This window comes from Heloderma suspectum, chromosome 2 (assembly GCF_057233095.1).
Source record: "Heloderma suspectum isolate Gila_16-S chromosome 2, 16-S_ref, whole genome shotgun sequence".
Taxonomy (NCBI): Eukaryota; Metazoa; Chordata; class Lepidosauria; order Squamata; family Helodermatidae; genus Heloderma; species Heloderma suspectum.
Window position 1 is genome coordinate 172,940,031 of NC_139459.1, and position 14,007 is coordinate 172,954,037.

At 47.1% G+C, this 14,007-nt stretch overlaps 1 protein-coding gene across 1 annotated transcript in view; it reads left to right on the forward strand.

The window, feature by feature from the left end:
* Nucleotides 1-14,007, forward strand: part of WNK3 (WNK lysine deficient protein kinase 3) — a 125,162-nt gene that overhangs the window by 85,423 nt on the left and 25,732 nt on the right. Inside the window, exons 12-14 of the mRNA XM_084836117.1 lie at nt 7,876-7,992; nt 10,588-10,740; nt 10,839-10,890. Of these exons, the coding sequence (XP_084692243.1) occupies nt 7,876-7,992; nt 10,588-10,740; nt 10,839-10,890 (322 nt within the window). The remainder of the gene's footprint in view (nt 1-7,875; nt 7,993-10,587; nt 10,741-10,838; nt 10,891-14,007) is intronic.

Sequence of the window (14,007 nt, forward strand, 5' to 3'; positions counted from 1 at the left end):
TAAGTTCAGTTGCTTAGAACAATGTAATGCATGAATGGAGGATTCTTCCACATGAAGCTTTTAGTGTGGAATTGCCATGTTTTGTTTACTCACTTTTTAGGGGACACCCACATAACACTGTAATCCAATCAATGTCATACTATATATTTCTTGTGGCATCTCTTCTCCCACCGAGTGCAGGAGGCCAGCCAGTACAGGGAAGGCCCTGCCTCCAGGGCCAGGACAACAGTCTCCAAGTTGAACTTCTGGAGGAGGCGGGGCCTCCCCCATGCTCACCAGCTTGACTTCCTGCCTCATGGTGGGAGGCAGCTTTCTTAGAGGCTCTCGCGCACAAGAGCAACTACAAAAAGCAAGAAGACAGAAGAAAGGAGCAACCTGCAGTTGCAACATGGGGGAGGCGACCACTCCTCTGGCATACAGAGGGCCGGCTCGTGGAGGGGTGATGGAAGCAGACCCCCCCCCCCCCCCGGCTTCTCACCTGCCACCGCCGCACAGGCGCCAGGGAAGCCCCAGCACTCTGGCTCCTCCTGCACGAGAGCAGAGGGAACCCACAGCTGCAGGTCTGAGGCAGGTGCTGCCATCGGCCCCCTCCCCGCTGGCAGCTATGTGGGCTCAGCAGAGCGAGGCCTGCCCGGACGGCAGAGCCTACGGGGCTCAGTGGCAGCTTCCATTGCCCCCCCCCAAAGGAATAGGAGCTGCCTGGAGAGGGTGAGTCCAAGCGGTGGCAGGGACCCTGAGCGGCCCCTCCTTTCCCACCCCCTGCCCTACCTGGCCACAAACTACCCAAGACTTCCACCCCCATCGGCAGCCTTAGAAAGGGTGGGAATGGAGGACTCCAGCCCCCACGCTCCCTTTCATGGGAGCCCCTGAAGGAAAGGGCAGAGGGTCTGGAGACCAGCTATAGGCCCAACCCTGAGGGCCAACCCCCACCACAGCTCTAGGAGGGGAAAAGGTCCATGCTACATCTCCCTGAGGAGGCCATTCGCCAAATCAGACACAAGGCCTCACCCAAGAGGGGACTAGGCACAGGGAATGCCCCCGCAGGAGCACATCCAGGGAAACAACCCAACCCAGGTGGCGCACCCACTTGCACTTGCGCTCTTCCGGCATCAGCTCCATGAGCAACCGGCGCAGCAGATCACACTCCAAATGGGGGCACAGCCACACCTCCACCCCCCGTGCCCACTCCAGGAGAAGCAGACGGGGAGGGGGGAGTGAGGCCTTGGACAGATCCCAATCCACCTCAAACGGGCCCTCTGGGGAGGAAGCGCTCCAGATCCTCATCATCTTCTAACCAAAAAAAGAAGGCTAGAAGGCACAGAGAGCAGAGGCAGGGGGACAGATCCCCTTCCTCATCCCGACCTACCGTTCTGACTCCCAAAGCTCTAGATCCCCTTCCCCCAGGGCAGGTTCATCAGAATCCCAGGAGGGAGACCCCTCAGAGGGAGACACACCCAAGGAAAAGCCTCCCCAAGGCCATCTTTTCCCTTCGGAGGCCTTTACCAAAATGATCATCAAATGCCTCAACATCCTGGAGCTTACTGACCAGGAAGAGACCGCGACACTCTCTCCCCCAGGGTTGGGCAAAGAGGGCAGTGGCAACCTTCCCGTCGCCCCCCCCCCCAACTGATTGTGCCACTCCCACTGAGCCTGGAAGAGATACCCCGCAAGGAGTGGTCTAGGCCAACCGGATCTAAGATACTCCACTGCATCTGTGAGAGATTCTACTGCCTGCAAGAAGATGCCATGCAGGACCTGGTCACCCCGAGAGTAGATGAACCCATCACAGCTCTCAGTTCCAAGGCTCTTCTGACCTCAGAACAAGACGAGCTCCCCTCAGACCAGCACAACCGAAGGGCCAAGACTGCACTCCACAGGGGCTTCAAGGCCCCAGCCATGACCATGCGAGCAGCGACCATATCAACTATTGTCGCTAGCAGCATCTTCATGATGGCAAATGGGCTTCTCCACAACAGAGATCTAGGGAAGTAGGCTCACAATACCATACAGGATATAGCAATGGCAGCCAATCCCTCACTAGACTCCTTCCAGCTAGGAGCAAAAGCAACAGCAGCTAACGTCGTGGCAAGAAGAAACATTTGGCTGCGAAACTGGGGAGTGGACACCAAAACCAAATCCAATCTGGCGAGCATTCCCTTCTCAGGTAAACTCCTGTTCGGGGAGGCCTTGTACAAACTTCTGGTGGAGACAAAGCATAAGAAGAAAGCTTTGCCGAACTCAGCAAAGAAAGAAACAAAGTGCTTCCAGGCAAAGCCCAAACCATTTCATCCCTTCACGCCATCGTTCCCCTCCTCCCACGTGCCCAGAGAGAGAAAACCCAAGTGACAACATGACACCAGGGCCAAGCCGGGCACCCACAAAGGAGCCCCGCAGCAAGGCAAGATTCCCAATACAGCATGACTCACCATCCCCCCCCCCCCCCCAGTGGGAAGGCGGCTGCGGGGCTTCTCAAAGTCAGGGTGGACACTGAGCCCATAGAATCCCAGAGTAGTTCTGATTCTGAGGAAGAGCAGTCGCTCCTGGGAGAGGAGCGCGCTCCTCTTTCCCAGGGCCAACAGCTGACGGAGATTCCTCCCACCGGCATTCCTAGCTTAAATAGCAGTCCTGGGAGTGACAGAGCACGGGAAGCAGACTTGATGGACGCGCAATGCCGACGCAGAGAGCGGCGCCAAATGGAGGGCGCGGAAAGGAGGCGTAGTGCCCAGTTGGCGCGCAAACAACGGTTGCGCCCAGAGGATCCAAGGGAAAAGGGGAGGGACTCTCCCTAGCCCTTAAGTTCAGGGTCTGCCAGTGATTCCCTTTCAAATGGGGACCAACTGTTCCAACTTAGGGCATAGGTACTCTGCTGCTCATATCTAGTTGCTAACAGTAGAGTTCTTAAGGTGTAAAAGAGGAATAAAGCTTTGAAAAGAATCCCTTTGTCTCTGTCGACTTGGCTACTGGATTAGACTGAGAGAGGCCTCCAAGGAGCCCTTGACACACAAATGCCTGGAGAAGACTCTGCTCAGACAGCTGGATTCTGGAAACAGTGGAAGAGGGCTACTCCATAGAGCTCCTGAGGCCACCCAGGGAGCACTTTCTCAGCTCTCCCCTTTGGAGGGACCTAGCTGGGTATTTGAGGACTCTTGCATCAATACAACACATCCAAGCCATCGAGAAGGTGCCACGGAAAGAGAAAGGACAGGGCGTCTTCTCCATCTTCTTCACAGTCCTGAAGAGGAATTGGGGGACCAGGCCCATTCTGGACTTAAAGAGGCTCAACCGCTTCCTGAAGAAACAGAAGATGCTCAAGTCCATAAAGGAGAGCCTCCGAAGGGGGAACTTCTTAACTTTGGTGGATCTGTCGGAGGCCTACGTGCACATCCCCATCTGACCATCCCACCGTACGTTCCCACACGTCAGTTACCAAACAAAACAACTCCAAGGCTCTTCCCTTCGGCCTAGCCACAGCACCAAGAGTGTTTACAAAGAGCCTCCTGGCCCCAGTGGTACACCAGAGGTCAAGGGGAATCCATTTACACCGCTATCTGGACAATATCCTAATTCGCTCATCATCATGGGAAAAGGCATACAGGACACCAGCATCACTCTTTCAACCCTATAGCCCCTGGGGTTTGTCATCAAAGAGAAGAGCTCCCTGTCACCCTCACAGCCCCTACTCCACCTGGGGGTGAAAATTGACACAGCCAAGGACGTCATGACTCATCCCCAGACAGACAGACCGTAGTAAGTAGTCTGGCAGCCCAGATCCAGACCAAAAAGAAGCCCCGCCTCGGAGACCTGGCAAAGCTGCTGGGCATGATGGTTTCATGCCAGGAGACCATCCAGTGGGCAAGATTCCATGCAAGGCCCCTACAGTCACTCCTCCTGCCCTTCCAGATGGAAATAACATCCAACCACAACCTAGCGGTCACAATCCTAGCGGAACTCTCTTGCTCCCGGGCCTAGTGGTCACAACTACCCAACCTCACGGAGGGTGTCCCCATCCAGACCCCAACATTTACCACCCTAACCATGGATGCTTGCCTCATGGGATGGGGTGCTCTCTGCAAGGCCTGCCACACCCAGGGCCTGTGGACCAAGGAGGAGTTTCACCTCAGCATCAACCTACTGGAACTGAGGGCCAACTGCCTGGCATTGAGGCACCTAGTCCCACAGCTAGAGTCACAGGGTGTCCTAATCAGAACAGACAGCATGGTAGTGAAGGCATACATGAACAAACAAGGAGGGATTTGGTCCAAAGCCCTTCAGAGGGAGGCCATGATGCTATTCAGGTGGGCCCAAAAGCACTTCCGTTCCATCAAGGCAGAGCACCTAAAAGATGTGTTGAACGTCCAGGCCAACTGGCTCAGCAGGACATCCCTAGACCCAGGGGAGTGGTTCCTCCACCCAGATGCATTCAGTTGGCTGACAAATCGGTTAGGCCTGCCCTGTGTCGACCTTTTCGTGTCTGAGCAGAACGCCAATCTCCCCAGATTCGCCACCCACTATGTCACAAGAAGTGCCAAGTTCACAGATGCCCTGACCAGCAGTTGGCCTGGAGGTCTTCTTTATACCTTCCCTCCTCTGCCTCTAATCCCGAAGGTGATCCAGAAGCCGAGGGACCAGCGGGTGGAACTAATCCTGATAGCACCCAATTGGCCAAGGAGACCATGGTATGCCGACCTTATAAACCTATCCATGGCCAAACCTCTGGCATGACCTGCTGACTCAAGGGCCAGTCACGCACCATGACCCAGGTTTCCTGAAACTAACCGTCTGGAGGTTGAGCAGAAACTGCTAGGGGTCCAGGGCTATTCCTCAAAGGTGGTTTCCACCCTCCTGGCCTCCAGGAGGTCGTCCACTTATAGTTTGTACAAACACACCTGGAGGGCTTTCCTCATCTGGGTCCAGACAGCAAGGAGGGACCCCTTAGCCACCAGCATAGGCGATATCCTGGAGTTCCTCCAGGAGGGCCTGTCATCAGGCCTCAAAACAAATACCCTAAAAAGACAGGTTTCGGCCTTGGGGTCCATACTAGGGGAGCTGGGGGGGGGAGGGGGCTAGGGTCTCACACCCACATTAAGGGATTCCCCAGGGTGGCCTCACTAATCAGTCCTCCCCCAGTGAGGAGGTTCCCCATGTGGAGCCTCAACACTTTCCTCAAAGCACTGTCCAAAGCTCCATTCGAACTCCTAGGGGCTGCCACCCTTAAGGTGTTGAACCTCAAAACAATTTTCCTTCTGGCTATCACATCCACAAGAAGGGTCTCTGAGCTGGGGGTTCTTTCAGCGAAAAAAGAGCTTTGTATTTTTCACAGGGACAACATAATCCTCCGCCCGGACCCAACTTTCATCCCCAAGATCAACTCAGACTTCCACAGGGCCCAGGAACTCGTCATCCCATCCTTCTGCCCTCACCCTTCCAACCCCCAGGAGAGGGAGTGGCATACCCTGGATGCCAGGTGGGCCCTCAAGTTCTGTCTAGATAGGACCAGGCCCCACAGGCAACATAGTGCCCTATTCGTGTCCTTCAGACCATCCCCCATGGGCAAGAAGGTATCAGTAGCTTCTCTGGCACGTTGGCTACATGAGTGCATCGCGCTGGCTTACACCTCCAGCAGTAGCAGTCCCGGAGGGAATATTGGCCCACTGGGTTAGAGGGATGGCCGCATCAGCAGCCTTCTTGGGGAGAGCGCCGCTAGAGGAAATCTGCAGGGCGGCCACGTGGTCATCCGTGCATGCTTTCACACGCCACTAAAAGATTAACCTTTTTTCCTCTGCAGAGGGTGCTTTTGGCAGGAGGGTCCTACAACCCTAGCAGGGGGCTGGCCTAGGGGTTTGTTGGCCCACCGTGGGATGAACTGCTTTGACACATCACCGTACTGGTTGGCCCCCTGCACTCAGTGGGAGAATTAGAAATTCTTTACTCACCAGTGAATTTCTGTTCTCACTGAGTGAAGGAGGCCAGCCAGGCCCACCCAGACCGGCCTCCTTCTAAGGGACTCTTAGGCTAGGCAGGCTTCACCACTGTTGCTTCCTCAGCACTGTTGCTTCCTCAGTCAGGGTTCACAATCGAAGACCGTCTGGACTGGGGGCTTCCGAGGAATTTCATCAACTTGGAAGACTCAACTGGCGAGCATGGGGGAGGCCCCGCTTCCTCTGGAAGTTCAACTTAGAGGCTGGCCTCCTTCACTTGATGAGAACAGAAATTCACCGGTGTGTAAAGAATTTCTGTTTCTCAGATCCAAGAAAGTCCAACCTTTTCCAGAAGAATGGAGGAGTAGCACAATCTTTGCAGGTGTATATGCCCTTGGTGCTACTGTTCCATCTTTTTAAAAGAGTGAGCTCAGCACAAATGCGGTGGACACAATTTTATCATCCAGTTCATTTTTTAAATTAGAGCTTTTCTACCTTAAGCTTTTCTTCATGAGGCTGTTAATTGATTGTTAATCCGTTGTTTCTACTTTTGGTTTTGTCACAGAATTGAGATCCAAGCACTGCACAAAGAATGTTTCCTTTCCTGCTTTTCTGTTACATAACCTCTAGGTGGCAGGATGGTATAGCAGAATAATGCAAATACACAAATGAAAAAAAAATTATTTCACTTTTACAATTAAATACTGCACTTTCTCTGCTCTAAGAACTGCCAAAAGTGCTCTTTAGACACAGGAGCGAAACTGGAGGGTCATGACATCATCTAAAGAATCTGTAAACATCCACATGTAGGGAATTACAAGCTCATGATAAATGCCTCATGTAGAAAAGCCCTAAATTAGGGCCAAAGTTGGTCTCCAGATTATTTTTTAAAAATATTAAAATAAGTGAAATAACATTTTTTACAGTGTTAAACTGTAATACATGTGTGCATTTTTAACAACTTGCTCATCACTGCCATTAACCACATTACTAAATGGTGCTGACCAGAAAGAATGTTTAAAATCATTTTAAAATATAGCAATCTAGTATAATAGCCATAACATACTTCATTTAAGTGGTATTCATATTTAATATATTTTTGACTATTATAGCCAGAAAAGCATTTCCACACTAAATAAAAGACTGATTAAAAATAACAACAACTGGGTGATAAAATGGTGGCCGCTGCAAAGGTTATAGTGAATGTATGCTGAGCTTTAAATGGCTGCTCAGTTGAATTTGACCTTCTTCACCCACAGGAGCTATGTTATGTCATTGGTATAGATGGAACATAATGGGACAAACATACAGGAGAAGTCCAATATCCCTGATAGTGTGGAAAAACAATTGCAATTGTGCTTATAGCTTACAGTGGCTTATAGGGAAGCGCAATGGTTATTAGTGCTAGGATCCACTCATCTAGAAGTTGCCATAGAATCCAAAGGTTATTGAAACCATTCACAAATCAGGTCATAATTGAAGGGAAAGGCTTGAATATTTGGAATCAGGTCATAATTGAAGGGAAAGGCTTGAATACAACTTGGAGGGAAGAACAAAATTATATCTACAGATCTCCAGCCAGTGCTTACAAGGCCAGCTAATGGAGTATTTCAGGCCTGTGGCAGTTGAATCCCAAGCATCATCGGCATTGGCATTTCTGAAGACAAATGCCACGGAAATGAATTGTATTTATAATAATTGTCGTAACTTAGAATAACATATAGTGTGTCCATCGTGATAGTTTTCTTTAAAAAAAACACAAAGGTTATTGACAGTATTGAGCCTTCTTCAGTAAATGTAGTTAATTATTGGTGCATTGCTGTTGGACCAGTGATGTCATTTTATGAGATTGGTGGCACACTGATCAAGCAGAGGTAATTGTTTGCTAGGAATTTGAGAAGAAGAGGAATGTGCTGTCTCCACCTAATGGCACAGTGACTGTTCTTTCTTCAATCAGGTGTCAACATCAGGGGACAACACTGTGGAGTGTCAGCTTGAGACTCACAACAACAAGATGGTTACATTTAAATTTGATGTTGATGGAGATGCTCCTGAAGATATTGCTGACTACATGGCAAGTTTTATAGACCCTGCTTCCCAGTAGATACTTGGTTATTCATGGCATTCAAGCTGATTTCTTGTTTAAATACTCTGGCTGCTTAGGACAAACCTGCCTCCTCTTTGTAGCATTTCTCAAGTTATGGAACCCCCTGAGATCTAACCTTTGTTAGATGTCAACTTGACATGCTCTTGTCTTGCACAGATTATTCTGAGAACTAATTTTGAGCGGCTCTGGGGCAATATCCTAAAAATGGAGAGGATCGGGAGCTGTTAGAGGAATCACTGAAAAGCGGGGATGGAGATTTGACTAAATTCATCCATCTAGGCACTGTCACTTTTGGAAGCCTCACATATAAGAACCTCAAGATATTTTTGAAATGCTTATAAACCATTTGAGCTAACCTTATAGAAGTTGTTATTTTAAGCTTTCTGCAGACTCCTGTAGGTCCATCTGTTCTTCTTGGGTAATACAGTTCTGAATGGTATCTTAGCCCTAAACATGAGAAGCTCATGGGGGGAAAAAAGGTTGGATAAATGATTCAGGGATTGAAATTCATTTAAATAAAAGGAAGGAAACATTGAGAATTGTACACTTGTCTTCTTTAGACATAAGTCTTGCAGCCCGATCCTATATGTGTTTACTCAGAAGGTAGTCCCACTTCATCAGGTGGGACATACTTCTGAGTAAGTGTGCATAGAATTACTTCCTCAGATTCATACTACAGAAGACACATTGAACTCCTGTTAGGATGTGGTGTAGGGGGATTGTAGTTTCAGATAAGTATTGATGCTGCAGTGTAAGTAAAGCACCCCTTATATTTATGATTTAGGATTATTGTAGCGTTGCACTGTTTTGACAAAGAATGTTTAAGCAGGGCTCAGTGAATGGGTTGGGAGCCCCTGAACGTAACAGCATTGCTGAAGCTAAGGAGGTATGGTTCTGATCCCTCTCTTGAATGGGAGTCCCATGTAAGAGTGGGATGTTAGTATAGTGTCATTATGTTAGTATAATTTTTTTTAAGAGAATGCTTACATATAATAATATGATTTTAGGATCAGTATGTGCCTTCTCTGCTACTTGTGTATCCTGAGATGATATGTTGATAAATGGGCATTGACTGAATTTCAACAGCTTTGGCTGCATAGGAGGGTTTTTTGCAGCCAAACAGCATTATGCTTTTGGAATGTTTCTTCAATTGTACAAAATGTTATAAAAGAACTATGTACTCTGGCATCATGTGAGAAGGTGATATTTAACAAAGAAAGGAAATGTAGTATTATTTGGAAAGTATGGTTCCCTTTTAGAATGTATTCAGTGGGCAGTATCCAATGGGGTACTTACGCCCCCGCTGATTCTTTTGCGCCCTGCTGATTCCCTACTGCAAGTAGTGGGCCCCCCCATTTCTGTTGCACAAGCGGGACCCACTGCTTATTCAATGGAAATTTAGTGCTACCTAGAGGAAGCTTTGAAATGAGCAAGAACACTCATTTCTGGACCAGGACAGGTCGGAGGAGCTCCCTTACGCAAGCTCCACTACCCTGCTCCATTCCAGAAACAAGCGTTTCCACTCATGTTGGGCTGCCCCAGAAGTGCTAAATCTCCGTTCTGCAAGTGGTGGGCACTGCTTATGGAAGGGAATCGGTGAGGTGCAAAAGAATCGGCAGGGGCATAAGCACCTCGTTGGATGCTGCCCCATAAATTTCCTCCTGCTTTAAGTTAATTTTCTCACCACTATGTTTTGTAATAATTGTAAGTTATTTGAACAATATATTGTGAACGTTTTGGGGGAGAATATTTAATTGATGTATGTGAATTTGGTGAATTATTTTGTCACTTCAGTGTTTTTCTTAATGTTTGATATGTTGAGGGGGAGAACATAGAATGTAAAAGGCAATAGTGGAGTCTATGTGGATGGGTGATGGATTTCTGTCCTTTAGGTGATCTTTTAGATTTGGGTGGGCAACGTCCACAGCTTGGGGGCCACATTGTCCTCCTCAGAACCCTGCAGGGGGCTGCACCCCTCCCAAGCTACTGCCCAAATCTCAGCAGTTTTGCTGGGAAACAGCATACATGAGGAATGCACACCTTGTTTCCCAGCAGAGTGGGACACCTGTCAGCCTGCCAAACAGCTGATTGGTGGGCTGTTGGGAGTCATATCCTGCAGAGAGACAGGTCATGTACAGAGAATCATCCCTGCGTGCCCTATTTCTCAGCAGAATCACACTTCCGGTAGTCCACCAAACTGGTTTGGTGGGCTGTCGGGAGCCTGATTCTGCTGGAAACAAGGTGTCTGCTCCCTGCACACCTTCTTTCCCAGCAGAGTCGCTGGGATTTGGGGGACAGTGGCAGGGACCAGGGGCCCCCGCACAAATGGCCATGATGGGCCACATGTTGCCCACCCCTGTTTTAGATGGATACATTTGCAAATGTGTATGATTTTAGTGAATGTGTTACTGTATGTGGTATTTGGTGTTTGTTTTGTTTCTTGCTTTTATTATTTGTAAATTGCTTTGAGACTTCTTCTGGTTGTGTGAAGCAATATATAAATGTAATAAACTAACCAACTATCTTCTACCTTGCTTTTTTTTCCCCTTTCCTACTTATTAGGTTGAAGATAACTTTGTGTTGGAAAATGAGAAAGAGAAATTTGTTGATGAACTGAGGGCTATTGTTTGCCAGGCCCAGGACATCATCCGCAGTCTTCCTGTTGAAGATCGAGCCTCTGGCACAGAGTCTGCTCCTGACCCAGCCAACAGCCAAGTAAGTTCTGTTTGTTTAGCAATGCCAGTTTTCTGGGAAGGTGTGTGCTTATATTGGGAAATTCCCTTTTTATATTTATCTATTCATTTTTAATTCAGACAGGATCTTCTGAACAAGTTCAGATAAACCCAGCATCTACTCAAACTGGCAGTAAGTAACTATTTTAAAACATTTAACCTTGAAGGACCAAAAAAAATCAAAATCCAAAGCAGAACCATCCTCCATTAAAGGTGAAAGAAATGGAAATAATGGACTTTTTGACAAGGGCCAAAGCAGGTTCTCTTGTCAGTTGTGCTGGCTTTTGTCCTTTAAATCCTCCTTGGTAGTTCACTCTTTGAAGAGTGTCCTTTGTAGGGGTTTTTGCTGCATATACTTGACTCTGCAATGTTTTTGATAACTGTAATGGAAGATTCTAAAGCAGCTTTCCTCAACCTGGTATCCTCCAGATGTGTTAGACTCCCAACTTCCCTCAACATTGGCCATGGTTTCTAGGTCTGGTAGTCCAAAATACCTGCAGGGTACTGATTTAGGAATGGTGTTCTAAAGGTTGGAATATTGTTATTCTAGGTTGAAGTTAGCCATAAAACCAAATAATGACCTCTTATTAGGCATTGCCAAGTTGGTATTAGCTCTGGGGTTGGTTTGGTGTAGCTGTGAACTGAACTAAGAAGGAGCTCTGGTTTTATCTTTAGGAAACTAGAATCAGAATTCTTTCATTCTGGTTGTTATTGACTCCAGATTTATCCTGAGAGCCAGTACGGTGTAGTGGCGAGAGGGCTGGACTGGGAGCTGGGAGAACTGGGTTCTAGTCCCCACTCGGCCATGGAAACTCACTGGGTGACTTTGGGCCAGTCACAGACTCTCAGCCCAACCTACCTCACAGGGCTGTTGTGAGGATAAAATGGAGGAGGAGGAGGAGAATGTAAGCCGCCTTGGGTTCCTTGCAAGAGGAAAAAAGGCGGGATAGAAATGCAGTACATGCATGCATGCATGCATACATACATACATACATACATACTGAAGCTGGTGGACTCTCAAGCCAGCCTTTATTACATGTACTCTGTGGTGTGGTTTCAAATAATTGAAAATCAGTCTAATTCAAACTTTTTTTTTGAGGTTGGATACAAAATGTTATCTGAGTTTAATCAGCAAAATTAATATGTGGTCGTCCACAGTGGCTGTCCACTGAGAAAATATACAAGCACATTTAAATTGCTGAGTTTCCATGAAAGAAATACAGAAGCAATGGTTGAGAGAGCATGAGACTCTCTGTTGAGGATGGGTTTTCTCTTAGTGGAAAGTGAAATAGGACTGTGAACAGTCAGCTGTATTCCTTTATGTTGTACAAAATCAGTCAGTTACCATGATGAACTACTTTTGAAAGCTGTTAGAGTCGGAGTCCATAATATTAGTTACTAGTCTTTGATCTGTTAGTATTAAGCAATCTTTCTTTCTCTGATTCTTGATGTTGGATCAACAGTTTTATGATTTTTCTAAAATTGGGTGTCTGTCTGCTATTGATTTGTAATTTCTACCATATCCAGTACACATGTCTTTGTGTCCCTGGAGGACTGGAACACTTAAGACCTTGGCCAGGATCCAAAGATTCTCATAATTAGTTCTGTGCACTTAAGGGTCTTTGGATGTATTTCGGAAGCACAAATCTTTCTTACTACATGGCAAACCAATTCTCAAACTAAGTAGACTTCCTTACTACATATCAGGGCAATTGTGAAGCTGATGGGACTTTCAAAAGCAGATTGTAATATAGCACTGGGGTCAGGTACTCAAAGATAAAAACTCAAAAATTTCACCGAGCATGCTTAAACCTTGAAGGGGCTGTTCAGATCCCAGCCCTGCAGTCCATGGATGGCTACACAGTGGCCAAATATATGTATTTGTATTCTGCTGAGCACATTGATGTATATTCATTTAGTGCGTTGTAAGAAGTAGACATTATAAGCAATAGATGCAGCTACTGTTGCCAATGGCAGAATGTTTCCAGTTTTTTGTTTTGGTATAAGCAGTTGTCCTTAGTAAAGTGTTGTAGATTTATTTTTATTTTATTAAATTTCTAATAAAATAGATTTCTTTAAGTATTGTATATGCAGAGTGGACTCTGTACAATAAAACAGAAGTGTATAATGCCATCCAGGTACAAATCAGAGAGCCCTCTCCTTGTGCGAGAAGGAAACGCTAGATTAAAAGGAAATCAGTTGAAATCGGATAATGATTCTATTATTTAATGGATAACTTTTTAATCTTTTTTCCTTACTGGATGATTTGAGTTTCTTCCCTGGCAACCTAGAGTCAGTGGCTAGTTTCTGGTTCTTCGGCATTCCTGTTTGACTGCTTCAGCGGAAGTGAGAGAATATCACTGCAACAGACTATTGCTGTTGAGGCAGGAACAATTGTGGCATGGGACAGTCTGTGCCTACTGTGCCAGGAAATGCCTCATCCTGACTTTAGGCAAGACAAATATGGGACAATGCTGACCCCCCCAGATAGATGTGCATGCAGCCTGTGGTAAACATAGTGAGGTCGCAGCCTGAGAAGCCTACAGTTTCAGTTGGTGCTACCAGTGAGCTTCCCTGAACCAAGAAAAGAACAGTGGAATTAAGGCAAAGCAAAGGCAAGATGGCTTCACTGTCAGCATTCACTCTGTGTGTACCTTTCTTTGTTCGCATACACTGACCCAAGGAAAATGGAGAAAGTATGGCCACGTGGGTCAGTGGCACATATGTGCAACTCACCTCCACGCATGTGATGGTGGGGTATCCTTGGAAGGACAGGGGATTATTTCTTTCTTAAAAGGAAGTGCATATTTTCAAGCTCTGTGAATCAACATGATGTATATTGGGGAGAGTTGTGTGTGTGTGTGTGTGGGGGGGCACATTAACCACCCAAGCTGCGCTATTTAGGCTTGCAGAAGAGGGAGCCAGTAAATCCTGAGTAACCAAGATATGCAAAAAGGCAAGAAGGATTTCTTGCCTTAACAGTTGCTTAAGGAGGGCCACCTCACTGTTTAAAACTATGTATTTAAATAAGCAAGGAGTGAAAAGTTATGTAGAAGGGGAGTCTGTCCTTCATACAGCTGCTCAGTGGCAGAGTTGAAGGTAGAAGTCAGGTAGCACAATTTTATACATGTTTATCAGAAGTAGGTCCCACTGTATTCAATCAAGCTTAATCTCTGTTAAATGTTAGGATTAAAGCCTTAGCGTCTGAAGGTAAACATCAGGATTCTGACTGCTGGACCATGCTGCTTCT